The sequence below is a fragment of the Lasioglossum baleicum genome, chromosome 1 (genome assembly GCF_051020765.1).
Source record: "Lasioglossum baleicum chromosome 1, iyLasBale1, whole genome shotgun sequence".
NCBI classification, from domain to species: Eukaryota; Metazoa; Arthropoda; class Insecta; order Hymenoptera; family Halictidae; genus Lasioglossum; species Lasioglossum baleicum.
Genome location: NC_134929.1, coordinates 12,070,537 through 12,098,473, shown reverse-complemented (window position 1 = coordinate 12,098,473; position 27,937 = coordinate 12,070,537). Strand labels below are relative to the sequence as shown.

The 27,937-nt window shown below is 38.1% G+C and overlaps 3 protein-coding genes across 4 annotated transcripts; 2 read left to right on the top strand and 1 right to left on the bottom strand.

The window, feature by feature from the left end:
• Positions 1-3,909: 3,909 nt before the first annotated feature.
• LOC143212487 (uncharacterized) lies at positions 3,910-10,989 on the bottom strand. Of its 2 annotated transcripts, none has more exons than XM_076431334.1 (8): positions 10,712-10,989; positions 10,224-10,390; positions 9,994-10,145; positions 9,159-9,527; positions 8,669-9,066; positions 8,207-8,356; positions 7,864-8,129; positions 3,910-7,792 (listed from the first exon to the last, which is right to left on the bottom strand). In XM_076431334.1, the coding sequence occupies exons 1-8, from the start codon at positions 10,832-10,834 to the stop codon at positions 7,651-7,653; spliced, it is 1,767 nt and encodes a 588-aa protein (XP_076287449.1). In that variant the 5' UTR covers positions 10,835-10,989; the 3' UTR covers positions 3,910-7,650. The 2 variants fall into 2 exon arrangements, with proteins under 2 accessions (XP_076287449.1, XP_076287448.1); XM_076431333.1 differs by having other exon boundaries at positions 9,141-9,527; positions 10,712-10,987.
• Positions 10,990-12,895: 1,906 nt separating this feature from the next.
• On the top strand, positions 12,896-25,927 carry LOC143212515 (solute carrier family 23 member 1). Its single transcript, XM_076431367.1, has 13 exons — positions 12,896-13,170; positions 18,421-18,546; positions 19,685-19,842; positions 22,010-22,215; positions 22,289-22,415; positions 22,501-22,621; positions 23,088-23,343; positions 23,413-23,541; positions 24,348-24,506; positions 24,585-24,664; positions 24,743-24,884; positions 25,136-25,271; positions 25,391-25,927. Exons 1-13 carry the CDS (start codon positions 13,138-13,140, stop codon positions 25,467-25,469), a joined length of 1,752 nt encoding a protein of 583 aa, XP_076287482.1. The 5' UTR covers positions 12,896-13,137; the 3' UTR covers positions 25,470-25,927.
• Positions 25,928-26,416: 489 nt separating this feature from the next.
• LOC143212766 (cytochrome c oxidase subunit 6A1, mitochondrial) lies at positions 26,417-27,915 on the top strand. Its single transcript, XM_076431891.1, has 3 exons — positions 26,417-26,602; positions 26,807-26,955; positions 27,607-27,915. Exons 1-3 carry the CDS (start codon positions 26,488-26,490, stop codon positions 27,691-27,693), a joined length of 351 nt encoding a protein of 116 aa, XP_076288006.1. The 5' UTR covers positions 26,417-26,487; the 3' UTR covers positions 27,694-27,915.
• Positions 27,916-27,937: the final 22 nt, after the last annotated feature.

Genomic DNA, 27,937 nt, shown 5'->3' with positions numbered 1-27,937 from the left:
TCACAATGCACGGAAACAATTTTTATTTCAGATGAATAAGTTTCGCAGACTAGTTGTAACATTATGTCGGTTCTTCGAAACTGTTTCAATTAGAACATATATAGATAACAGTTTGATACAGTTATTTCCCGTACCTTTCCAGTCCCTGACGCGAGTGCGATCGTCGACGGGCGAACTCTATCCGATCGCGATAGAACGATAGAGACCGGCGCGGAAAAATGCAAGCTTTGATCGAGGCACGAGCAAAGGCGTGGAAAAGCGTGCCTAGAAAGCTTCGAGAACGATCAAAGTGTGAAATGTTGCGCAACGTTGATCGAATGAGCCGTAATAGTAGAGGAATCTTTGACTAGCAACGGAGAAACCAAAGTGGCAACGAATCGACGCGAAACTTCAAGGATTGCAAAAATTACAATTGAAATCTCGTTTCGCTTAGCTCGATGTCCGCGCTTGATTTCTTCGAAATGATTCGCATGAAAAGAAGAAGATGAGAAACGTGTAAAGATCGAGCAGTCCGATTGGTTGTCGAACACGTTGGTAGTGCAGGGGTTCCATTGTCTACGAGATTGTTAGCGTGGCTCGGAGAACCTTGCTAATTGATGACAATCGGGCGACGAGGACAAGGCTTGGAACAGCGAAAGAAAGACATATTTATTCTTGTCTCCGAAAGGAAATCTCTATGTATCCGTGCGTACGCGCGATTACGGGAAAAATGCGGAGCGTCGTTTGTCGATGACGGTCCAAGTCGAGGAATCTTGTTAAATAGTGAAAGAGAGAGAGAGAGAGAGAGAGAGAGAGAGAGAGAGAGAGAGAGAGAGAGAGAGAGAATATGTGAAAGCGAGAAAGTATGCAGGAGAGAATGCTTGATGCGAAGCGATAGACTAGCAGGAGCGCAAAACAAAACAAAAGAAGAAGAAAATAATCGGTAGAGGAAAACCGCAAGAAAAAAAGGGAAGGATTAATAACGATTCGTCGAAAGATATTCAGTGCGAAACACTTTGCCTCCCTCGAACTATCAGATCTCACGTTCTTCGATGCATCCAATAAAATGTTCTTGACAAACACGTCGATGGTGTGTGTGTAATTCGTACTTCCGCCCGGGAGGTGGGCAAGCAAAACTTTTTGTCGCGATTCAACGAGTGCAAGACAAACGATTTTCTCTCGCCTATAATATACTTATCGATCACTGGACTGCGGATCTTTATGCGATCTCCGATCTTACGGGGTTTTGAACTTATTTTCTTGACGAAGAGAGTCCGAGTAGAGGCAACATCAAAATTAGAAAGAGACTTCACTGTAAATACAATAAACATCCGTAGTCTATTTATTACGTACTATTTCTATTCGTAGTTCGTTGTTCGAATAAAATGGTGCCTGTCTCTATGTTATACTCGAGGCATCGATGCGTTCTCTGCGAGTTTCCTGCGGAAGCTTAGCCCAGATGTGCCCAATACGTGAACTTTCTCGTCGTTATTTCTGTTTTTCGATTAGTTGTCGTACGAATAACAAAAACAATAAGAAGCGGAAGCAAGATTGCAGAACACGCGCTGGGGCGATATCCTCCTGAAAGGACGACGCACAGGCATATCTGGGTTAAAAAAGGCGACACCTGGGTGCCTCCGAATCGAACGGTGTCCCCTTTTACCGATGACTCGAGCACGATACTGAAAGAGAATATTGTACACTTGCCTGGCGAGTGTCCTCTTCGATTTCTCAGCGTGTTTTGTTTTACAGAGCCTTGAGAAGAGTATCGGATTATCGATTCAGCCTTGCTACCGTTTACGACTGGAGAGTCACAGAGAAATAAGAGTGTACTCGAGTAGATCGATCGGAAGAGATTACAGAGAATTGATAAGAACAAGAAGACTCGGGAAGACTCTCTAATAATGGAGTCGTCGTCGCGTCGATTCGAAACGGACGAGAGAATTTTTGACTAATTTTCGGGAATTCGATATCCGTTGAACGGATATACACGAGACGATTTTTGATACAGCTTTTACAATAATATGACCATTTTACGTTTGGGGTTAGTTCTTTTATTTGTTGTTGAAAAGAGATCGTTGCTTTTTACTTTCCAATTGAACAGAGGCGCTAACGCGCGCGCGTTCCACCGAAGGCAACGATCTAACACGCGGCTTTTTATACATCGTGTCCTTGTTACTATAACCGTAACGTTGACGTCGTCTGGATTTTTAGACGGTGATTTCACCCATGGAAATTAGTAATCGGCCAACATTATGTGAAACGACGCGCCGATTCCCATTAGAGAATCGGATTGCGAATTCGCGATTCACCCGCGAAATCGAAGAGGACCCAGTTCGCGAACATATACGTGCCGATAGTCGCCAAAGGGGCCCGTCGAAAAAATTCGGAAGAATCGAATTTGTCGTTTTGTTCCTCGCGATTTCACGTTGGAAACGACAAACGTATGACTCGGGGCCACTTTTGCAATCGTCGGCATGTACGCGTCATTCTCGATGCGTGAAACGATCGTATTTCTCGGCTCGATCGTACTGAACGTTTACGAGTAGACTGCGGATTTCTCTGCAAAATGAAAATGCTGTGCATTGTTTGTGCCCTTTTTTGTCTTATCAAGTCCGAAGAAAATCTGTCGACGTTCTCAATTTCTTTTAATCTTACCACCGTTTGAAACGACGCACCCATCCGTTTCGATTATGTCAAATCCGCAGTCTATTTATGAGAAATACTTTGCACTTCGAACCTGTTCGAAACTGCGGAGTAGCCGGAACGACTGATTTGTGACTTCCTACGAAAATGATTGATTTATTTAACGATTTGCAACGAAGACGCCTCGGTTGATGTCAATAATTCTAACGTAAGAAAAGAGAAACGCGACGTTTTGTCGTCTGTCCGATATAGTTCTAGCTAGTTGATTTGTACCTAGGCCGGTCGATTTTTTAACGAATTTACCGAGTTTAAGTATCATTCGTGCGAACAACGGTGATTAGGCGTGTTTAGCGGATATACGGACAGTGTAGTTCAGTGCTTTCGAATGCCTCGAATGCGAGTCGATTTGCAGGAGAATAGAGGAAGAAAGTCTCTGAGCGAAGCGCAATGATCCGATACAGCTGTAATCGTTCGCTTTATATTAGTTTCGCGCAATGGGATATAATTGTTCTCGATAGAAGCCCAGGAATGGCGGCGATACTGTCACCAGCAAGTTCAATTATACGGGTATTACGAACTGTAACCAGTTTTCCAGTTAATGCAATTCAGTGTTACTTCGTTTCGTTGTAAGGGCAATAATCTGTGGCGTAATCAACAATCGATGATCAACTCTTTCTTCCTCGTATCCTTCCAAGATTCTCTCTTTCACCCTTCGCGTCCTGGAAGCTCTTCAACGTACAGTTTACATTGAAATGCTTCTGCGAACCTAATGTGCAAGGATCATTTTCAACTGTTGATTTAGCACACGCTGAGCATTTTATTTTGTTCGTTCTCAGCAAAGATAAACCCTTTTCAACCCTTCGAGGACGACGCCTGATCGCTCTTTCCTCGATTTCTTTCTGTAGAATAGATATTGTATGTGGACATCATTGTTTCGAATTTTTGATATTTTTCATAACTGCGGTCGAGGTCTTGAAAGTAAATGGTACAGGATGAAAGTGTACGACTATGGGCAATCAATTTTTAAATATTCGTAAATGTATAGGTGCGTGATGTGCCGACGTCTTCCCTGGAGGGTTAATAATATTAGATTGCGGGTCTTTATGCAAAATAAAAAGTTTCTGGACAATTAAGGAACAGGAGCCAAGTAAAAAGTACTTTCTTTAATAATTGTAGTAATTTGGAAGTAATACATTAATACGTCTATATCTTCTCTTAATCATTTCACAATTTTAAATTGTGCCTATCCATCTCTGTCACAAACGCAAAAATCCGCAGTCTATCTCGATATAATAATCATTATTTATTCAGATTTCACTTTATACACCGTTGTCTATCTATTTAAAATATCAAAAACTTCAAAGTCCAACTTTTACATAATTATATATAGATCACGCCTCGCTTAGCGTGTTAACTTAATTTCGAGCACCGCCATTACCCGCAAACGTAAACCGCGTATCGAGTACTTGCGTTGCTTGTATTTGCGGAGCAGTGAGAATTGAGAACATGGTCCAGGACACAAAGGGTGTTAGCAATTCCGAGCGCGTTTAATGGCGGACTGTTTTTCAGTGGAGCGAATATATTCAAAAAATCATTTCTGCGTGTACAGTGTCTATGTATCAGACTTTCGTGAATATATATACACGTGTATGTAATCCAACGTTAATCCACAGTCTCATAGCATTTAAACGAAACCGTCGGACGATTAGCACTGCGACATATGTTTGTCGAATAATTTTCACGAGCTGCCTCGAGAAAACCGAGGAGAAATTAATTAGACCGGTTGCCCGACTCGCGATATCGGTCTTCCAAATCGCCTTTCACGCTCAAATCATTCGTTCGAGCACGCACACTGCTGTCCAAAAGTTTCGTTTTCCTCGCGGATTTTAATCAGCCTTTTATCACCCGCCGCTGTAATTAATACTTCAGGCAGCGTTCAATTACCCACTGAATCGCTTTCGATCTTTTCACTTGATCGTCGCGCGAGCACGGTTCATTTATATTCAAGCCTTTGAACAGCAGTGTTCATAAATTGCATAAAACAGGAAAAACACGGAAAAATATATAGAATACGGGACTTCTTTTTACGACTTTGTCCAACGGTGACGAATTATTGGTCTTCTAAAATGCATTTATTCATGGGAAAAACAATCGATTTTTATTCAAGAGTGTTAATTACGAAGCTTCTTTTCGGTATCAAATGATTAAAACATCTAACAACAGGTTTCCGATAGGAAAATTTCTCTAAGAAACATATATGACAAACAGTAAAGGAGATATTTCACATTTACCGTGATCAAGATGCACGCGCGTCGAATAGGATGCACTCTGCGCACACCCGCGATTTCCGTGGAAGTATGTTTTACGATTATCTGAAGATAACGAATGTTTTAATTGACCGTGAAAGGAGCTAATCGCCGGTAGCTAATTGAACTATTTAACCGACGAATCTGAATGGATCACCGTTATCGCGCAGAAAACGGGCACAGGATGCAAGTCGAATGCGAGCAACGATAGATCGTAGCGTTTAACATAAATTGATAGACATCTGATCAATTCAATCAGGCCTAATATATATACTTAACGTTGCGTGTATTTGTTGTTGTTGCCGGTTCATATCTTATATATTCCGAATATTGAAAACAAATATTTCGTCTATGAATTTTCAATGTTATACGTCATTTATGATAAAAACAGTGATATGAGAAAAACCAAAAAAAGAGTCGCGAGAAGAGCGAGTACGTATGGGAGCGAGAGAGAAAAGAGGGAGAAAGAGCATGAGAGAGAGAGAGAGAGAGAGAAAGATTCGCACGGACGGTGAAACGCGTGGTTTTCGACAAAGACAGTTGCAGTAATTAGAGAACAATTATTAACAGTTTTTATGTAAGATAGAGGAACGAAATCTACGATGTCTTGCACGATTGCCTTTTAACAAACGAGATTGATATTTTTGATCCGATGAGCGGAGACGAGCAAACGTAGGATTCAGAGGCTAGTACACGCGCAAATAGACCATTGCAATTAACAAAATGTTATGAAAACTTTAGACACGATGTTAGACTGTCGATTCACAGCTAGTGGCGTTAGTTAGAAAATGGTTTTCCAATATTCACGTTTTAAACGTAGCACGTAGCTATAACTTTAAAAAAAAACACATAGCTATATGAAAACGCTCAGTCATATCAGAAATATCGTATCTCGTTTGTTAATGCATTTGAATTACCTCGTGCCTCCAGCTGCATTCATAAATCTTAGTGTCTTCGACTGTATTACAATTTGTTTCTAGTCGATGAGCAATTTTATGCATTTCTCCGAGTCGGTTTGATGCTAGAAGTACCGAGCAGTCGGAGTGATTAATTTTTAGTCGATTATAAAAATTGAGAGAATATATAACATTCGTCGAGATTCGAGACGATCTTTATTCGAATACGCGCACAAATAAATGCATTTAATATTTCCTACGGAACCACCTCTATGATTTCAATGATCGTGAGATAAAAAATCTATAAAATACATAAAATGTTCGAGCTGTCTGGTAGTTCTAGTGTTAAAACGTTAGAACAAAGGAGTTTTGTTCTAGACGAAAAGGTATAGCATATTAGTATAAAGATTCAAAGCGACGTAGAAATCTATGAATGCGGCTAAAGAATTATATTCCGATAATTCACTGTGTTCTTCAACGAAAAATCTTTCATTTTTTCAATTAAACTACAGCCACTTATCCGAATAATTGTTATTCGTGTAAATGAGATATATATGTATATATATATTATACATATACGTATTGATATATGTATATATGTATTGAGATCGTAATTATCAATTATTGTATTTTAAATGACTATTCAAAGTATTATTGTGCTAATATAAAAGCGGCTTTATTGGTCAATTATTCGGAATCGATGTCACAATTATTCTTAACCCTATTCACTCGACTTCAATCGTTTCTTTGACTGTCTTCTGTCACAAAGGATATGTAAAAAATTACATTCAACCTTTTGTTTATTGTTTAACAAAACGTTAGATGAACTACTGGTTCGAATCGTTTCTTCTCTCCTATTTTTTCCTCTATTTTAAACGTACATTTCTAAGAAATCACAGATCTCGAAGTATGTCATTATTTGCAAAATACATAAGGAAAATATACTCTAAATGCTCTGTACGTATCGCACTAATCGCGTACAAGTTTATTTTTTTTTTATGTACAATTGAATATCTTGAAGTTTTTTCCTTCTCCAATTATTTTTACTACCGAGATGTTTCGAAAGAGAAATTAAATTCTAAAATTACGATGTTGTTTTTAATGCACGTTCAATGAAATATTTGTTTGCATAATTTCCTTTTCAACGGGATAAAAAAATTTGTTTCTTTTTCTCCATCGGGCATTGCCTGAAAATATTTTTTCTCCTAGACGAAATACTTACAGTCTGATCATCCCTAATTTTTAATCATGCATGTTGAAATTACACAAACAAATATTTAAAAATACATTCTACTTCCCTGTACTGATTATGTTACTGAAAATCTGTTTTTTCCTTATTATCTCTCTATATGCTAGATAATGTTTATATACATTCCTGGAAGCACTCATTACCCGTTCGTTTTATACCGTTTCAAGATCGTGAAGATGATGTCAAATACAACGCTCCAATATGGTAAAAAAACGAATTCAAATTGCGCAGCGGAAATAAGAAATTTAGGAAGATTAGTGTTCTTAAATCTTCGGCAGTGTCAAATCATAAACTTCACATAGAATACACTGTGTTCTAGAGTAAAAGCATAAGTAAACACCTTACGCAACGAACATCACCATCGATGTAACAATTCAACTGCATTCGACATTTGTCTACTTCAGCTGTCCGAAAATATCCTAATCAATGTCCGTCAACAGTTACCTGAGTAATGAGTGCACTTTCTATACTTTGTTTATACACCAATTATAAAGTTTGCACCATACCACGTTCATGACTGAAACGTAACATCACAACCGTGTCTCTCGCTTTCGTTCGTCCGAATAATTAACAATTATTCCGACTCACTGCCTTCCGTGTATTTGTCATTTTTCACTTCTATCCTCAAAGGAGAACGTCCTCTTGTATGATTACCGATTCGGGATCGCAGATCACCACTTTTCAGTGTACTCCTCAAATCTCGTTCCCTCGGTTGCCTGTAAAAAATTCTTGCATTTAGAAGATCAATTTTCTTTCCTTTTCCGCATTCGTTAACTGAAATCGTTACCTGTCTTTGACAGAACTGTCGGTGACTTCGCTTTTCACGTTGTTTAATCTTGCCCACACGGTGGATGCGACGCGTGGTTTATGCTGAACCACTTTTATTACACTGCCTTTAGGCCCTTGAACCTCTTTCGCCGGTCCATCGCTGTCGTCGTCGCTATAGTCTTCCTCCTCCGCTTCCTCCTCTTGTTCTTCCTCGTCGGACTCTTGCCATTCGCCTTCCTCTTTCTCCCGAACTTTGTCGTCTTCTACAATTTCACCATCTTCCTCCTATGAAACGAAACTGTGTTTAACGGTCCACCTTCGCCCGATCAAATTTGTAACATAAGTGGATTTTAACGACCTACCTCCGACTCGTTAGGCTTCAACGAATTCGATTTCGTTGCATTCGTGTTCGTTACAACTACTTGGATTGCGTCACGGAACTGCGTTTCTTGACGAGGTCTGCCAAGCCTTGATCGTAAATCACTACCCTTGGTTAAGTTGTTCAACAGCGTCTATAAATAAATAACAACATGTCAACAAATTTCCCTTCGGATACGTAGTCTTTAACAGCCATTGACACGTTAACTGCCTCGATGGTCATCCATGACCGGCGCTATCGATTGCGCTTAGAAATGATTGCCGTACAATTAGCGGCAACGAATATATCAATCTATTCATTTTGAAATAATCTAAATTATAGTGTAAGGTAGAATCTTTATGATCAAGTAACTAGTAATAATTACTAATAACTCTGATCTGATCGTTTGTACGAATGAAATAGACGAGACTTGTAGTGAACCACAGAAAATCAAGAATCTACTAACTTGCTGCCGGATTTTCGCGCGCTTCTTGTGTATCTTCTCCTCCTCGTCATCCGCGTGCATTCGCATCCGTAATACTTTGTTTCTTTTGCACCAATCGTTCTCACTATCGCTGCTCTCGCTGCTTTCTGGTTCCTCTGCGGGTGTCGGCTCTTTCGTTGGATACTTCATACCCAGTCTCTCCTTTACACTGCGACCCTGATCTTTTTGTTCGGGTTTCGTCCCAAAATCGTCTTCCATAAAGTCGTTGAGACCCCAGCTCTCCGATAATGCCCCCCACGGATTCTTTACGCGTTTCTTGTCTTTAGAATCTTCAGGTACCTCTTCTTTGAATCTCTTTTTGCTTTGTCTGATTTGTTTATACATTCTCTTACGGGACTCGGTTAAAATACCTTTGACACCTGTAAAAAGATACCTTGATTTAACCAGTGTTCATTATACGTTGATAAATTTTTTTTGTAATGGCTAGCATTACCTCCAAAATTGGGATTACCATATTTCTTGTAGTAGTCACTCATTTTTTCTGCATTCGGTTGTTTCTTATCGGCTCTGGTAGCGAATCTGAGGAGTATTGTTTTGGATTTTGCATAATCTATACCTTTTCTCCATAAACCAGGAGGTACAGGACAGTCTATATCCTTGATGCTTATATAATCACCCTGCGACATGTCTTTTGTACTATCGTTATCCTCGTCCATTTCCACCGTGCAACTTTCATTTGTTACATTATTCTCCTCGTCTGGATTATTCTCCTCGTGTGTATGAGCATTTTTTTGATTCTGTTTGTCCAAACCCACAATTCTTTTTGACAATGCTATCATAGCTCTAGCTGCTGACACATTGTCTAACCACACCACATTGCCTGCAATCAATTCTACGTTAGTATCATGTTCTACTTAACCCTCCGGAGATCGCGGTTGGTCCGACGGCTAAACATATGAAATCTCATTCTAAATATTTTTAAACAGAAGCATTATAGTGTATGCTCGCAACGAGTAGCTGTTTTGTAATATGTTCATTGGTCATGGCTAGACTGCGGATTTTATGCATTTATGACAAAAGTGGGTACGTTCAATTTAAAACAGTGGACATGTTAAAAAGATTTAAGGCCACCAGTCTATTAGTTTCACCTTAATAAGATAATTAAAAGAAAGAAATTTATATTTCGCTGCTGTGTTTAGCAATCAATGCATATATTTTTTATTTTGCATAAACATCCGCAGTCTAGTCATGACGAATGAAGTATCCCATTTCGTTTATACCAATAGCAGTCTTTCTGCAAAAATTGGCATTCGAGAAGTTAAGAAGCGGTTATAAATTATTCTTACACGAAACATCATTGATCCATTCTATGGATGCCGGAGCGTAATACTCAAAATAATTGAACACATCTTTAGTGCTCATCTCCTCCGTTCCTCTCATGTGTATCACATTCCGTCTGAAGTTCTTGGTGTTCTCGTTATCTTCTACAATGCCCATACTAAAAATCATAATTATTTTACTCGATAATTATCGTTGCATGCCATCCGATCGAATCAACATTAATATGGATTTTCACCTAGAATATAAGTCTTGCTCCTGATTCGACAAGGTACTATTCACCTTCTCCGTTAACCCAAATCGCTTTGCTCTTTCCTCCATTTTCAACTGTTCTTCTTTGCTGAATATATCGATGCCTGTTGTAAATGTTCCGCCACGATTCTCGTAACGGCTCTCCGGTTTGTTCTGTTTCATAAAATGTACCACGTTAAATATTATACACTTCGAAGCATACAGCATTCTCTACAATTCGATATTGGAGTAAAATTAAACTCAATGTACAAATTAACACTAATTCTGCTGGACTATGTGAAAGGATCGATATTAGATTTTTTATTTTACAATTCATAAATTTCTTAAATTACAAAGGCTTGGTCGAGCATTTTTCACGAGATTTATACGCGTACATATTACCGCATTTGTAATATTTAGTACTTTAAATATTAGTAACAGGCTAGTCGTCTCGATTGTTTGATAGTTTTAATATTAAGTATGCTATCAATTTACCTCGGGAGACTGCACATTTTTCGCATTCAGTGTTTTCACGTTAGTCTGGTCCGGATAAACAGTTTCACTGTCATCGTCAGCGGGGACCATTTCCACGTCCATCGGCTCGACCAGTTCGTCCATTTTTCGGGCTTTTATTTCTGCTCTCTCACAATATTATGAAAAACAATGAGAAAAACATGAAACACCGGTTTCTCAGATCACTATTTACGGCACGCAACGTAGGAGAAACAACGCGATAGGTTATGCTCTACACAGCCTATGGTCTATTATAAATATCTCGAGATCGAGGTTACGTATTGTACGATGCTTCGTCGATGCGCGCCACTCGCGTGTTTCATTTAGCGGGAATTTCAAATCACTTTGAACGAACCCCGTTACGATAAACTCTGTCAACTACAAATATCGTTATTATTTACGATTAATTTACTTAACAACATATAAAGCACGACATATCGTAGCATGCTCTAGAGATGATTTAGCTTTTAGTAATATTGTAATAAATATCTTTCGTTGCACGTGGCAACAATAATTAGAAATATGATATCAACGTTTATTTATAACAGCCTACGCACACTGTCAAATTGTCGGATGCAATTGAGCAAGACTACAATACAAAAAACTTAAACGAAATGTTCAACAATGACATCGCGCGTTATCTATAATTGAATGTTATCGGCAATATTTCAATAGTTTTAATCCAATCCCTAATCTAATGTGGATCATTGATCTGCGTGTACGGGGGTCACTGCTGCCTACATGTGAGACCTTATCAGTACTTTATTATTCGATCTCGAATTGAACCGTAGATAATATTATTTTTATCAATGGTGTATTTTTATCGATACACCTGAAATTCCTTGGCAACCAATAGATACGCGTAGTTAAGACTTAATTTTATAATTCGTGCGCCTCGCGGCTATGTAATTGGCAATTTAAAAGAAAAAAAAGTAACCAGCGAATTATTCCTGGCTTATTAGATGTCACGTTTTCTAGATTACTGCAATCGCTGGTTGCAATAAGTTTTTCTTATGAGGCAGGATTACTTAGCGGTCTCTATGATTCATAGAATGTTGCATCGAATTGTACAGATTATTTCCTGTGCTGCGGATGTAAATGTAGTTCTCCTGAAACATGCAATTCCCAGATAGCACACAACGTCTTAAAGACGTCCATTTTACGTCTACTTTAGGTCCGAAAGTCTTACGTTCTAAAACGACGTCTTAAGACCATGAACAGTATTATTTGTTCGAGTTAGCGTTTTTGCTTCATTTTCAATTCCAATTTCATATTCAATTTCAACTTTTATTGTTATTTTAATTGTAATTGTTATTTTTATTACACTTTTTATGTCAATTGCACATGCGTTCTTGTAATAAAGCTGTTTATTGGTTTAACTTTAAACTCGTTTTTGTCGAAATCTATTTTTACTCTTCCCTTCTTTTATTTTAATTAACTTTTATGCACCTTTAAGACTTCTTAGGGACGTCTTAAAGTCGTCTTTAAGACGTACCATTTTCTAACAAAGGACGTTCAGGAGACGTTCGGAAGGCGGTCGTAGGACATACGGGACATCTTTAAGACGTCTGAATGTCCAACTGCAGACGTATTAAAGGCGTCATTGTGCTATCTGGGTTTATTCCATAGTTTTTGAAACTTATTGTTAGAGTATTAAATACGGAGATGCCCACAGCTGAGTTCGGATGTTTTATTCCGAATTATTGCAAAAAAGGATGAAGATCGCAATCGGTGTTTTTGTATTAAAAAATTGGATCCTGTTCAATCGTTAACAATAAGGACTAGCTTTCCAAGCTGATATAAATCTTTGAAAATGTGAAATATAATCAAAATCAAATATACAAGTATTTGTAGATTATAACGAATGCGTCGATAAGTGGATTGCAAAACGGGAAGCAAAAAGGGAAGCAAAAAGGGAGTTGCATTCCACAAGGCATTCTGTACTCGTCAATTAGCAAATCGACAGCTGCGAGATCGATGTGCCTGTTCGTCCTGCGGCGTTCGGGGACGAGTCAATAACGATCATTATCGTCAATTAAGCGTAATCGAATTACGAATATCGTCGCACTATCCGCCTCGTCGCGCCGGGCTGTCGATTACCGAAATCATAGAGAATCTCGGCGAGCGGTCGCCTCGTCTTTAAGCGAGCATTTAACGATAAATTAAGGAGCGATCGCGTCTATTGACACAGTCGGTTGCTAACATCGGTTTAACGTGGATGTCCGCTCGATCCGCACCGCAGAGCAACTTCCGCGACGATTTGCATCGTTCTGTCGGACGATCCGGTGTGCCCTGCATGGCACTAGACCAAATTTAAATACATTTCATTAAGGATTATTCATTAAGAATAGAAAGTTCATCTAGTCGAGTATTAGAAGCTCGTGGTGGTGTGAGAACGCGATCCCAAAATGCCTGAGGCAACGATGCAGATGACCGAGCTCGTAAGTCAGTCACACAGTTTTGTAAAAATCGTCGTTGCTGCTATATCGATCCCGAAAATTCCGCGAATCCCTTCAAATGTAATTCGCGCGAGTGATTAAAATCATTAAGAGTAATTCCAGCGCGGCGACAATGCTCCCTTTCAAGCAGTAATTCGGCCATTCGTATACACCTATCGGCAAATTAATACACTTTTCCGAAAACGTGATCTTGTATTTTTATTTTCAAATTGTTAATGCCGCTTGTACAACTGTTCTCTTAAAAATCGATGTTAAAGTTCCATTTAACTTCTAGAATAATTTCACTGTTAAAATGTGTTTATTTTCACATGTTTCCAAGGTAAATAGATAGTAGGGCAACATTTGGATTACTATCGTACGTAAACGCCGCAGTAATGATACGTCTTTTGAGTGCCTTGTTGATATGTATTCAAATGCAATGGTTCGCTATTGTAACATTAAGTAAGCGTCATGCGATCGCCAGTACACACAACATCGCGGCGCTAAACTGTCAAAAACACTGCAAATCGCTCAAGTTTCAACACTCGTAACTTTTGAACCATTGATCCTTCAGAATCGAAACTTGGATTTCTCACATCTACTCGTCCAAATCTACTGGATAACATAGGAAAAGGGCAATAATTTACAGGAGGAAGGCAAAAATTTCTGGTTACGCAAGGAAAAGAGCAGCCGATCATTATATTGCGATATATTAAGTTTCTCGAGCTAAAGAATAATTTCCCCCTGCTTCGTCAGTAGCACGAAGCATGCTTCGAATATTACGGTAGCGAACCATCGCATCTGAATATCAACAATAAGACACTAAAAGACGGATCATTACTGCGGCGTAATCCATCTGTGCCTCTGCTATCTATTTACTTTGGAAACATGCGAAAATATGGAACTTCAACATTGTTTGAGACCCATGGTTTCTTTGAGACTTTTGTTTCTCGCGATGAGTACTACACGATGCAATGGGACAAAATTTTGATCTTGATTTTCAAGGTCAAGGTCATTTTGCGGCCCATTTTTTTAACAGAACTTCACCGATCCAAAGGTGTAGAAAGAAAGCTGTGACATATAATTTTATACATCCTGTACATATACGTATCTTGTTAGAAACTTTCAGCTACAGCTCATTGTTTGTACTGCAAACCCAGTAGCTGTGAATCGGTACGTATGTAGTACAAACGCTGAAGCAATTAGCGTGAACGCGTTCGAGGATGGTTTTCAGGAAACTCGGACTTCCATCTCATATCTTTATTTTAGGACTGCTAATGTTACTTGTTAGTTTCCCGTTTACCCGACGAAACCGACAGCGTCAGCTCGGACCGTGATTCGAAGCGATCTAAAAGTGAAGACTTGAAGTGAAAACCGGGATAAGTGCCTTTTGTTTGATTGTTTTACGTCGCTTCTTCAACTGTCATAGTTATTAAGCGACAAAGGGATAAGTTAGTTTCGAAGAAAACTAAATTCGAAAACTCCAATATAGAAAATCATGGTGCCAAAGAGTAATACGTGAAAAGTGTGCTAGCATTCCCAGATAGCACAAAGACGTCTGCAGTTTGACATTCAGACGTCTTAAAGATATCCCGAACGTCTTTAGAACGTCTCGTGTTAGAACACAGTACGTCTTAAAGACAACTTTAAAGTCGTCTGTTTGACGTCCAGAACACGTTCAGGAGACGTTCGTAAAACATTCTGGGGCATGAATGTTAATTCAAATAAAAGGAGGGAAGAGGACAAATAGATTTCGGTAAAAACGAGTTTAAAATTAAACCAATAAGTAGCTTTATTAGAAGTACGCATTTGCAATTGACATAAAAAGTGTAATAAAAATAACAATTGCAATTAAAATCACAATAAAAATAATAAAAATTGAAATTACAATTACAATTAAAATAGCAATAAAAATAGAAATTGAATATAAAATTGAAATTGAAATTGAAATTGAAGCAAATACATTAACTCGAACAAATAATACCAATGCTAGTATTGCTAGACAATGGATATTATTGGCGATTTTTGTATTTTCGGCACTTAACCTGGTTTTCATTTCAAGTCTTCAAGTGTCTTAGCCGAAGCTTTGAATTATCGCTACTATTTAACATTAAACTGTATTCATTGTGGATCTTAATATCAATCGCAGCGAGGGAGAATAACATTTCGATGACAAAATGTGTCTGTGTGGTACGATCCACGACAGCGCGGGGAACGCTAATTACTGGGCAGTAAACTTGATCCACGGATCCACGGAGATACTTTATACAGGGTGACGCGCCAGAAACAGGCCACCTGAATAACTCGGCTGCTATTGGTGTTAGGAAAAAATGCATCAGATGGAACTTGCTCGGTTTCGAGGGGGCATTAATCTGATGTTAGTAGCTTTTTTGTAGATGGACGCGCGAACGACATATGAAGGTCAACTTCATTTTTTTAAATGGAATGAGGTATTTTTTAATACATCAATCGGTGCAGCTGGACATTCGTTATAAAAAAGTACTAACCTGTGTATATCGAAAAGTTAGTATAGTTCAGGAGATATTTCAATTTAAATAACTCTAAGATACCATTACTGTCGTCGTGTACTAAGACGTTACACAAATAATTAAACACTAACGTCGTACAAAAATAATGGTATTTTAGAGTTATTTAAATTGAAATATCTCCTGAACTACTAACTTTTCGATATACATAGGTTAGTACTTTTTTATAACGAATGTCCCTCTGCATCGATTGATGTATTAAAAAATACCTCATTCCATTAAAAAAAATGAAGTTGACCTTCATATGTTCTTTACGCGTCCACCTACAAAAATGCTACTAACATCAGATTATTGCCCCCTCGAAACCGGGCAAGTTCCATCTGATGCATTTTTTCCTAACACCAATAGCAGCCGAGTTATTCAGGGGGCTGTTTCTGGCGCCTCACCATGTATATTGATGTAGACATGTGTAGGTTGCAATCGGGCTTATAAGAGCTTGAGCGAAGCATATCTGCAAACAGTGCGAACACAGTAAATCTACCCTGCTTAAATATCCGCGATTACGAAATCTGTTCGATGTACATATCTATGTGCTCGTGTAACAGAATCAGATCCCGCGGCGCGGCATCAGCACGTGTTCCATCGATTACGATTATACGATCTCGCCCGTACGATACGATCGCAGCGTCCTACCACAAAAACAATTCTGCCTTTTTTTCTCACGCACTTACGATCGATTAGATTACTTGTAATTCCAATTTAAACCGACCGATATCTCTAGACTCCGATCAAGTTTTCCTCCCGATTTTTCCCAAACTGCAATTCCTTTGTTATTCGATTCAACGCCGGAACTCGTCGGTTTATAGATTATGCACAATTTATTAAAGCTTATTGAAAAATCTGTATTTGCATGCTGATTATCTACAATGGAATATGGAAATGAATGGGCCAGTGGGCAATCTATGTTCGCAAGAGATCATGAACAGGATCTTCGAGCAAACTAATAATTATCGGCATCGTTTGCAGCAAACAATAGCCTCGAAGGAGTTTCCCCGTTTCTTTAATCATTTTAATTAAACCTCTCAACACTAGAACCAGTAGGTGATTTATGTTGTATCTTTGTAACAACGACAAGATGGTATCTATTCGAGCTCCGCACAATTTTTCTCTCAAGATATGCTTCAATAAAGAAGTTCATTCGAAAAGCTTCTGATGAAACATTTTCACAATTTCAAGCAATACGAAGTCAGTTTGACTAGTTCGGTAGTGATCGTTACATTCTTTGAATATATTTCCATCGATATTTCCAATATTATAAAATCTGCAGACTAATCACGAGCGAAACAGGAAAAAGGCACTTTGTCTTGAAAGGAGATCAAAGCTAAAGTGCGTAAAAGTGTTACCTCGTGCAAACTGGTTTTCTAGAACTCGAAACCGATTCGGAAAATCACGATTTTCAACGACCGTGAACCGAGAAAATCGTCGGCGTTAACTCGTTAGGCAAACAGAATTCTTTGCATAAACATAAGATCTGGATTATCTAATAGTAAGACTTCCTTTAATCGAGTCTTTCAACCTCTGATTAATGCGGCAGCATAGTTCTCCGATAATGAGTGATACAATTATTCCCATCGAGTTCTCTAACGTAATTGCGTAACCGAGCACCTTATTACAATAACAAATATTTATCGCACGAGGATGGTGTCCTCTGCTAGCTCCTTGCACCTTCATTTTTTGCACCGTATTTCCACGCCCAAGTGCACTCGCCTACAGATGAATTTCTGCATACTCGCAGACACTATTTATTATTTGTGTAAGCGATTTTGTTAAAACAGATACAGTGGGTGTACAAAGTGTTCGTACACCTTTCAAAAACTAATAACTTTTTTATAATTGTACCAAACGACATGATTTTTTATAATCAATTAGAAGCATTGGTTTACGAAATGATATGCGAAAAAGATTTTCCAAAAATTATAATCTTTTCTAATAATTCTAATACTTTTTTATTTGGGTCCTTAATGAAAATTTGAAATATATGTTAGTTATACACATGCTGAAAATTTCATCGAAATCGATTAACGTACACACAAGCTCAGTGGCGCACCCAGGGGGGGAGCCAGGGGGCCAAGTCCCCCACCAAGAAAAAAATATTCAGCTTCCAAAATAAAAATCGCGGAATAGCCCTGGGTACCGTTGATAGATATTTTGGTTTAAAAAAAAGGTCATCACGTAAAACCTAGGGCTGGGTTCAACTCGGCCCCCCCCCCAAGATTACATCCTGGGTGCGCCACTGCACGAGCTACAACCGGTTAAAACTGGTGAAAATCGTAGTTTTTTAAAATCCACAGAATCGTCCATCTTTCGACGAGTGTCGTTTTTTCCGGCGTCAACCGATTTCGATGAAATTTTCAGTATGTGTATAACTAACGTAGATCTACAAAAGATATATTTTAAATTTTCATTAAGGGCCCAAATAAAAAAGTTTTAAAATACGCTTCTTTTAGTTTTGCATGTAACCTTGTAAATTATAACTTTCGGAAATTTTTTTTTCATATCATTTCGTAAACCAATGCTACTAATTGATTATAAAAAATCAGATCGTTTGGTACAATTATAAAAATGTTATTCTGTTTTAAAGAGCGTACGAATACTTTTTACACCCACTGTATGTTACTGACAATGAGACGATAGTAATTGCTGATAGTGTTTGCTGTTAATATTAAGCGATATGACAATAATAATTATCTTTTTGTTGTTGCTTCAGAATATAGACGGCTCAAACTTTCCACCTGAAAGCAAGAAAGTTGACGATCCTGTCAGGGGCGCAAATCTCACATACGGGATCGACGATGTTCCACCGTGGTATCTCTGCCTGTTTATGGCTCTACAGGTACTATTCCCAGTCAATTGAATCGGTGTACTCGCGTTAACCTTCCGGTACACCTGTCCGACTCTATCAACAAACGATCGATAGCCTTGTAAATTCATCGCATCGAATACAGAAGATTAAATCTCGGGTATTAAGGTCGATTAAACGTATCGGTTCGTTGTCTAATTAAAACAGATTAATCCTAAAAGCATGATAACAGAGACTATTGGTTAGACATCCTAGAAATTCAGATTGTACGTCTCGTTATTTATCTACGATAAATGCACAGATGTTGATGCGACTTAAAAATAAATCTCTAAAGATTGACGTCAAATTAAAAGTTGGATCGTTTTGTAGACCATTCTAATGTATGCATATTCGATGCGATATAAAACTTATCAGAAGTCCCATTCCGATGCTTGCTGTCGACGACGAACAGTTCGAAGACAATCTCGCAGAGACTCTTTAAGACATTGCTATACAATACGCAGGGCCGCCGAGTGGATAAGAGTCGCCAGTGTGCAAAAGAAAAGCGCCCTTTTCCATTATACAAGATTTGTAAATTACAACAAAATAACGAATTTCAATTCAAAAAATGTTTATATAGTTAGTTAACAAATACATACATAGAACCACAGAAAATATAGAACATAAAGACAATATTATCCTCTTATTATACATTATATAATTATTTACATATTAACTCTTCGAGCTTTGCGCGCCACAATATTTTTAATTAGTGTTGATCAGCTCTGGCGTAGTGGAACAGTTGGAGCAAACTAGCAGAAATGTTTTTTAAAATAATATGTTTTTAAACTAATTATTACTCTTGTGTTATCTTTTTAAATACGAATGACAACTGAATAGTGAATGGAACTAAAACAAATTAATATAAAACATACATATTTGCTCGAATAAAAATAATACAATATAAATTAAAGAATCAATCTATTGTTTTTTAGTTGCTAAATCTTATCTTGGTCCTTATTTAGTAATTTTCATTATATTGGATGTTTCACGACACCTTATGGCGCCTCTTATTGAACCCGCACGCGCGCGGCGGCCCTGTACACACGTGTAATCGCCTGTATATGGTAACTCCACTTAATTGCCTCGTATCAAATTCAGCTTCGTAAGTAAACTCGTCCCGGTTTTTCAGCATTATTTGACGATGATAGGAGCCATCGTCTCCATTCCTTTTATCTTAACGCCGGCTCTCTGCATGGCGGAAGACGATCCTTCGAGGAGCTACATAATCTCAACCATGATCTTCGTCACGGGTTTGGTGACGCTCATTCAGACCACTGTGGGCTGCAGGTACGTAATTCTTAAACCCACAAGAAAAAACCGCAAGATTATATTGGTAACCAATTTACAAAATTTATGAGTTTGACCAACTGTTCTAACAAACCATCAAACCCTGAAAGGAGCAAATGTTAGAAGAGTATAAGAAGTGCTATGCAACAATATCCACGCTTCTGAACTTCTTCTGTCTTCTGTTTGTTTTCGAGCAATTGAAACCCGGCAAGGAAAAAGCGGCGGCGAATCATTCTAGCCCATTAAATCGATTAGGTACAGTTAACAGGCTCCAGTCTTATGATCGCGTACACATATGTATGTGGCACGTCAGTCTGTAATTCCACAGGACTGAAAAACTCATCGAGCTGTATAGCTGCTGTTTATAATACTGGCTTAGAACCACTCAATAAATTCAAAAGATTATTAACACGTTCAGTCTAAAAGGAACATTTCTATTCGGGCTACAGCATTCGAAAATTATTGTGTGCAAGTCGCTTATCGATCGTCGATATAATATTGTATAAAATATAAATAAGTAATAAATGCAAAGTTAATCCTTCCAGAAGAAACGTCGCAGGATTTCGCGTCTGATTCCTAAAGTTGTGCACGACGAATCAAAAGTCGATGCATATACAGGGTGAATCACCTAACGTTGCCACCTCAAATATCTTTGTTGTTTTTAAAGATACGTCAAATGTTTGAAGGACAAAGTTAAATGGTAAAATGGAATAAAAAATTTTTGTTTTTATGTAATTTTTTTTAGAGATATGAAGGTCACCTCCATTTTTTAAATGGAATATCCTATTTTTTATACCATAGATCGATAGAGTGTCAAATACCGAGTATAAAAGCGTTTCCATCCAAAGAAGAAAGAAAATTGTTTCAATAATATCTCGTTAACTATTAGGTTTAGGACATATAAAGGTCAACACTTTTATGCTCAGTATTTGATACTCTATCAATATACATATATGGTGTCAAACACAGGACATTCCATTTAAAAAAATGAAGGTGACCTTCATATCTCTAAAAAGAATTACATAAAACAAAAATTTTTTTGGTATCGTATATGAGCTCCATTTTACCATTCAACTTTGTCCTTCAAATATTTGACGTATTTCACTGATCGGATAAGTGATAGGTGATAGACACGTTATTGCGTTAACTGATTTATAGTCGTTGACGCATCTACCGATAAACAAGACAAACAGTTTTTCTAACAAGAAAGTAATTAAAAGTACGTGCAACTAAAATTTGCATGAATTTGAAATTCAAAAAGGAACATGGTGATACTCGGCATCGGCTGCACCACACCTACCAACGATGTAACAACTTATTCCGACATTATACTCCGTAATTTTACTGCTGACGAAATCGCTTTGTATTCTTATTTAACAAGATTTATAGATCGTTAGCGATCCCTGACAGTTTCTTGGAAGTTATTACCTTTTTGTTTCGATTTTCAAATTTTATTGCGCGAAGCGAGAGGAGCTGTGCAATACCGGAAGCCACGAATCATTCTTCCGGAACTTACGGCGCGGCGCTTCGCGGCAGAATCGGCGGAATCTTTTTTCTTATATAGGTTTTGCGTATTTAGGATCAGCCAAGTTTTTAGCTTTAGGGAAAGTAAACGCAGTTGTTAGAGACAGCACGGAGAAATTAATTAACTCTCCCACGCGAATTTAGAAAGGTACCATTTCAAGACATCTAGCTTTCGAGGTGTCTGCCTGGGACATTAAAAAAAAAAAGATCGTTGGCTAAATATAAACGCAAAGAATTAGGAAAAGCAACTTAAAATTGAATTATGCTGTCGAGAATGTACGCACGGTGGCCCTTTGTAAATATTTGTACACAAAGACGAAGTATTATGTGTAAAAATTAATTCGTGGCCCTCACAATCGATTAATAGTAACTTTTATTTTACATTCAATTTTTTTGTCCATCAAATTGAGGATTACATAATTATTTATAAGCTGGTGTAAACATACAGAAAGCGACGGAGATTATTTCCCGGAGTAGAAATTGAAAACTAAGGGGATAAGAATTAATTCAATGTTAAAAATCAAATTTTACTTAACATGGGTGGTGGCAATATTGTAGTAAGAATTTACTTCTTAATAAATAAATGGAGTAATTTCATGGAGAACCAGAATCTTCGATTGCGTTGAGAATCCTTATTTTTCAGGCTGCCTTTAGTGCAAGGAGGGACCATATCGTTCTTAGTCCCGACCCTGGCGATATTGAATCTTCCGCAATGGAAATGTCCTGCGCCGGAAGTGATGAACGAAATGTCTGCCGAAAATCGAACCGAATTATGGCAGGTCAGGATGAGGGAGCTCTCGGGTGCTATAGCCGTCTCCTCGTTGTTCCAGGTGGTAGTTGGATTTGGAGGTACTAGAAACGCTGTAAAATCATACCCAGAATTCGAAAATCTTTTGCTATAACGAAACACGCATGTTTTTAGGAATTATCGGTTATTTATTAAAATTTATAACGCCTCTTACGATCGTGCCGACTGTCTCGCTAGTCGGCTTGTCCCTTTTCGAGAACGCAGCCGACGCAGCTTCGCAACATTGGGGCATTGCCGCTGGGTATGACAATGTTTTTTACGATCAAATGAAAAATCAGCAAATATACGACGAAATTATACATATATGCGCATTGTTCCGTTTTCAGAACGATACTGATGTTAACCGTGTATTCGCAATTATTGGTAAACGTCTCGTTCCCCATTTTGATGTACCGCAAAGGCGAGGGGATACGAGTCGTGTGGTTTGAATTGTTTAAACTGTTCCCGGTAAGGAAAACAACATTTTTATTACGTAATTATTTACCAAGAAATGAGGATTGCTCGATAGTATACAAATAATTAGACTGCGGATCTTTATGCAATTATAGTTTTAGAGGAGATTCTAAGGGAGATTCTACTTTATTCCAGTTTCTTCAAATTCGTCTACAAAAATTGAAAATTGCATAAACATCCGCAGTCTAATAATAATTATACTTATTCTAATATCAGCCGACTCTTTTCATGTCGTCAACACTCGAGATATGGGGCCCGACAAGATGGCGGGTTCCAGACCTTTTAATTTACGATTATCGAGACTGCGAAGATTCTGTGGGAATTTAATAAATTGATTACTTTGGACGTGTATTATGATCGAGATTAGTTTTAACATATAATGTAGAATAGTTTAGTGTTCCGTAGATGTCCCGTTAGAATCGATTTTAATTCATTGACTGAATTCATTCATGTGTTTCAGGTGCTACTGACGATAGTGGTCATGTGGATAATCTGCACAATTTTAACTGTAACTGACGCTCTTCCAATGGGTCATCCAGCAAGATCGGACAGTAAACTAAAGATCCTCAGTCAGTCACCTTGGTTCAGGGTGCCCTATCCTGGTCAATGGGGTATACCAACTGTAACGTTGTCCGGTGTGCTCGGTATGCTAGCTGGGGTGTTAGCCTGCACCGTGGAATCCATCAGTTATTATCCTACGACTTCCAGGATGTGTGGTGCGTGATACTAGATCGATTTCTCTAGAAACACTGTTGTCGGTACAACGAATGAAAATTAATTTCCAGGTGCTCCTCCACCTCCGGTTCATGCGATTAACCGTGGTATCGGCATGGAGGGCCTTGGTACCATGTTGGCTGGCTTATGGGGTAGCGGAAATGGTACTAACACATTCGGAGAAAATGTTGGGACAATAGGTAGGCGTTGCGTTTAAATGAAAAATTCTGAATTTCCTTGCTGCTGAGCACAGTATGATCACCGACTAGGTATAAGCTACAGACTTATCATCCAATGTGTTTTTGCGATCCACTTTTCGGGGGCCAAGTAACCCAATTATTTTTATTCCACGCGATTTAGACGAGTTTATGCCAGAATCTTCGTGCCACAAATAAATAAATAAGTCTATTTCTGTTCTGAATCGTTGTTTCGCGTTCTGGATCGTTTCAATTGCATGCAAATAGGCAAAATGAAAATGGTAATGTGGTTACGTGACCCCACAAAGTACGACGTTTACGATACGTCGGATACGGTGCGCGGTCTCGGTGATACGGTGCCCGTGATATAGAATGATTGACCGCGGTAGTGCTACCTGAACCTGTAGACGGTGGAGGACGGATTCGGAATATAGACAGGAGCAGAGTTTGATCACGGCTATTGCCGTGATCTCCCTACCTAGGCCGGGTTTTGTGGATCCTTGATGTCGGTGACGCACCGATCACCAAAGTCCCTCCGGACAGTCCTTTGGTGAGTCCGACAAGGTGACGCACCTTGCCTTGCGAGCGAAAGGCGGCCAGACTGACTTTATTCAGGAACCAAAATATGTTTAATACAAAAATTGTACAGAAATCAGTGGTCGTCGTACTGTGGGCTGACGAAGTAAGTGGGCTGCAAAAATAAATTGGATGATATGTCCATCCTTATACCTCGTCGGTGGTATGATCTAACAACCTATTGTATACGTAAATGATGAAATGTCGTCCACTCTTAATTAAAATCTATACAGGTGTTACGAAAGTCGGTAGCCGCAGAGTGATCCAATGGGCATGCGGATTAATGATATTACAAGGGCTAATTAGCAAGTTCGGCGCCGTATTCATCATCATTCCCGAGCCGATAGTCGGCGGAATATTCTGTGTGATGTTCGGGATGATTTGTGCCTTCGGTGTGGTAAAATGACTAATGTTTCTACTTCCAAGGAAGAAAGTAATCGACAACTGTGCAAATATGTTCTTCCGGATAGGTCTCTCCGCATTGCAGTACGTGGATTTGAACTCGGCGAGGAATCTCTACATCCTCGGGTTCTCTATTTTCTTTCCTATGGTGAGACACTTCTTGGGATCTTTAATGTAGTTTTCTCTGTTGTAAAATAAAGATAATCTTGTTCACGAATCGCTTCAGGTGTTGTCGAAGTGGATGATCAAACACTCGGACGTGATACAAACCGGAAATGATATAGCAGATGGTGTACTTACGGTGTTACTCAGCACTACCATTTTAGTTGGCGGTGTGATAGGATGTTTGCTGGACAATATTATACCAGGTACACTGTAAAACAATTATAGCGAGCTTAAGAAAATATTCCGCTTGCTTTTTAGCAAAGTGGTAACAGTTTTAATTTTAAAATCTTCGAGATACATTATGTTATTCAAAATTGGGGAGATAACGAATTGAGGTAAAACAAGTTCTTCGTGCTCCGTAAATATAGATATTGAATTTGACAAAATGCAATGGTTTATTTACAAGTACATCTAACGTAATTATTAAAGAATTATATGTTTTTTGTTAATCAAGGTACTCCCGAGGAACGTGGACTGATAGCTTGGTCAAAGGAAATGGAATTAAACACTAAAAGTGATGACAAACAGGATCAAGAAGAATACACGTACAATACATTTGATTTTCCAATTGGAATGCACGTTCTCAGGAGGTAGACAAACCTTTTTACCATCGCTATATTTTATTAATTAATTGTATAAATATATAGTTTTTATCACACTGTATAAATTCTGTGCATATCAAATTCTGCATTGAGTTTCTTCTTTGCAGATGGAAGTGGACATACTACGTACCATTTTTGCCGACTTACAAACCTGGAATTTACTCTTGCAGCAGGAAGAAGCATTGAATTTTAATTTGTTGTTATATTACTGAATAATTACAATCAAAATATGAGCGGACTTCCCGATTGCCCCTCGCATCCTGGGGCTTCTCACTTGCCGCTCGTTGTTTTAAAAAATGTTGAAAGCAAGGGTACGGAAATAATGCTCTCGTTTATGAAATATTTTGAAATTACATATTGAGAGATATCTCACATGAAATTCGAAATAGGAATTCTTGATATTCCCAAAAATATGTTTTAATATGTACTTTCTTACGTACTATATTTCCAAGAATTATTTGTCCCTGCTATTAGTTTTACTTTAAATATTTTAAACCTTAAAAACCAACTCCTAATACATCGTCTGTTATAAGAATGCATACTACAATTGGAGCAATTGCTCTCATGAGCTGGTTCAAGCAACGTTGCTGTTACACTTTAAGCAATTGTAAATAAATACTATGCGTATTAAAATGAATAATATCTGCGTATTATATATTTATTGAATCACCAATTTCTCCCGAACGTCCCACTTGTCGTAGAGTTATACTACTTATTTTCGCGAAAATGTACTTGTCATTAAGTTACTGATTTGGAATTGGTAAAATAGCGAAACTTTGAAAAACAAAAATATTCCACTGTCTGGCTTGTCGTTGAGTTGCACTACTGAATTTCATGCCACCTCCTTCGATATCATGTTCCCCTAATATACAAAACACAATTTTAGAGGTTTTCGAAAATTTTCGAAAAAAATCGAACTTTGTATTAGGAGAACATGATAGCGAAGAAGGTGGCACAAAAATGTTTTGCTGTTTGCGTGTCACGGAGAGGTCACGATGTACCGTAAGACTGGGCAGATAGGCAGTCTATAACAGTATTTAGTCGATGCCTGTGGTCTTGTATTACCAGATCGGTAAAACAGTTATCTTGAACTGCGACATAAAGAGTCGATCCACTTTCATACTTCATACATCGTGGTCTTGTGGTTCTCTTCTCGTCGATAGAGGAAGAGGAAAGTGAGCAGAGAAAAAACCATTGTCTAACAATGTCCTGTATGTCCAGGATATCAAAATTAAAATTGGGCCAATTTGGCCACACCTTTAGAAGAAATATTGTAACTGTAGAAACAGTAGAGCAACGTTCTCACGACCCTGGTGAAGGTAAGTTATGTATAATTAGAAAATAATATTGGTTATGTATAGTAGATTGAATACTCTACGTTTTTATGTTATCGATAAAACCAATCGAACGTAATCGTAAGAAACACTTTCGTGATTTATTTAGTTAATTTATTCGTGTAGGAGTAATACAATTTGAAGCTGTTAAGGTTATGAACATATATTATGTAACGTCTTCGATTCCAGGTGCCGTCCGTCTATGGAGGAACTTGTCTTTGTTTGGCGCTTTCCCAGCTATTTTGCTCGCTATGGCTAATTGTTACATGAACTCTATGAATAATGGACACCACAGACCAGAATATCTCGAAATGCCCTATTTAAAGGTCTTGAGAAAGGTACGAATTAAAAATTCATTTTTATTCTACATACAATGTGTCCCACGAACTCTGTCCACTTAAATATCTTAGTTATTTCAAACAATACGAGAAAGTGTTACGTACAGAGTTGTAGGGTTTAAGAAACTACATAATACGGTATAATTGGTTTTCTTGCAAGTGGAGGCATACAGAAGATCACCTTTGTTTTCTTAAATGGAATGTCAAATTTTTTAAGTGTTTTTGTCCTAAAACTTACCGTTGCCGAGATATTTGACTGTTTTCATTCTATTACGTTCATTATGGAGAGTATTCAATTTAAATTTTACATAATGAGCACACATATCCTTGAATACATTCTATAATGAAAGTAATAGAATGAAAACAGTCAAATGTCTCAACAAGGTTACACTCAATAATATGCCAATCTATCAAAATCGAACATAAAGAATTGGACATTCTATATAAAAAAACAAAGGTGACCTCTACATCTTCTGTACGCCTCTTCTGTACATATTATGTAGTTTCTTAAACCCTACAACTTCTGTACATAACATTGTCTCGTATTGTTTCAAATAACCAAGACATTCAAGTGGACAGACTTCGTAGGACACACTGTATACATAACATTTTTTTGAGTACAATATTAGCAAGATTTAATTTCTACTGTAGCCTTTCCCATGGGGCGATGGCAAGCACTCGCTTTTCCATAATCCTAAAACAAACTGGATCCCTGGTGTTGGATACGAAGAAGATTAGATTAACTAAATGATTAGTATTTAGTTTATACATTCGTTGCTGTTCAGCTATCGCCTGTACGGGCAGTGTATTTTACCTCTCAAAACATAAACAACTTAAATCGACTTGTGCCCATGCCTGCTGCAAGGCTTGCTGAACAGTACTGTGATCTACAGTATGTATGTATCTTACTCTGTACTACATCGCAGATTGTAATATAAATAAAAATTGATAGACTATGAATAGATTCTTTTTTCTATTGTTT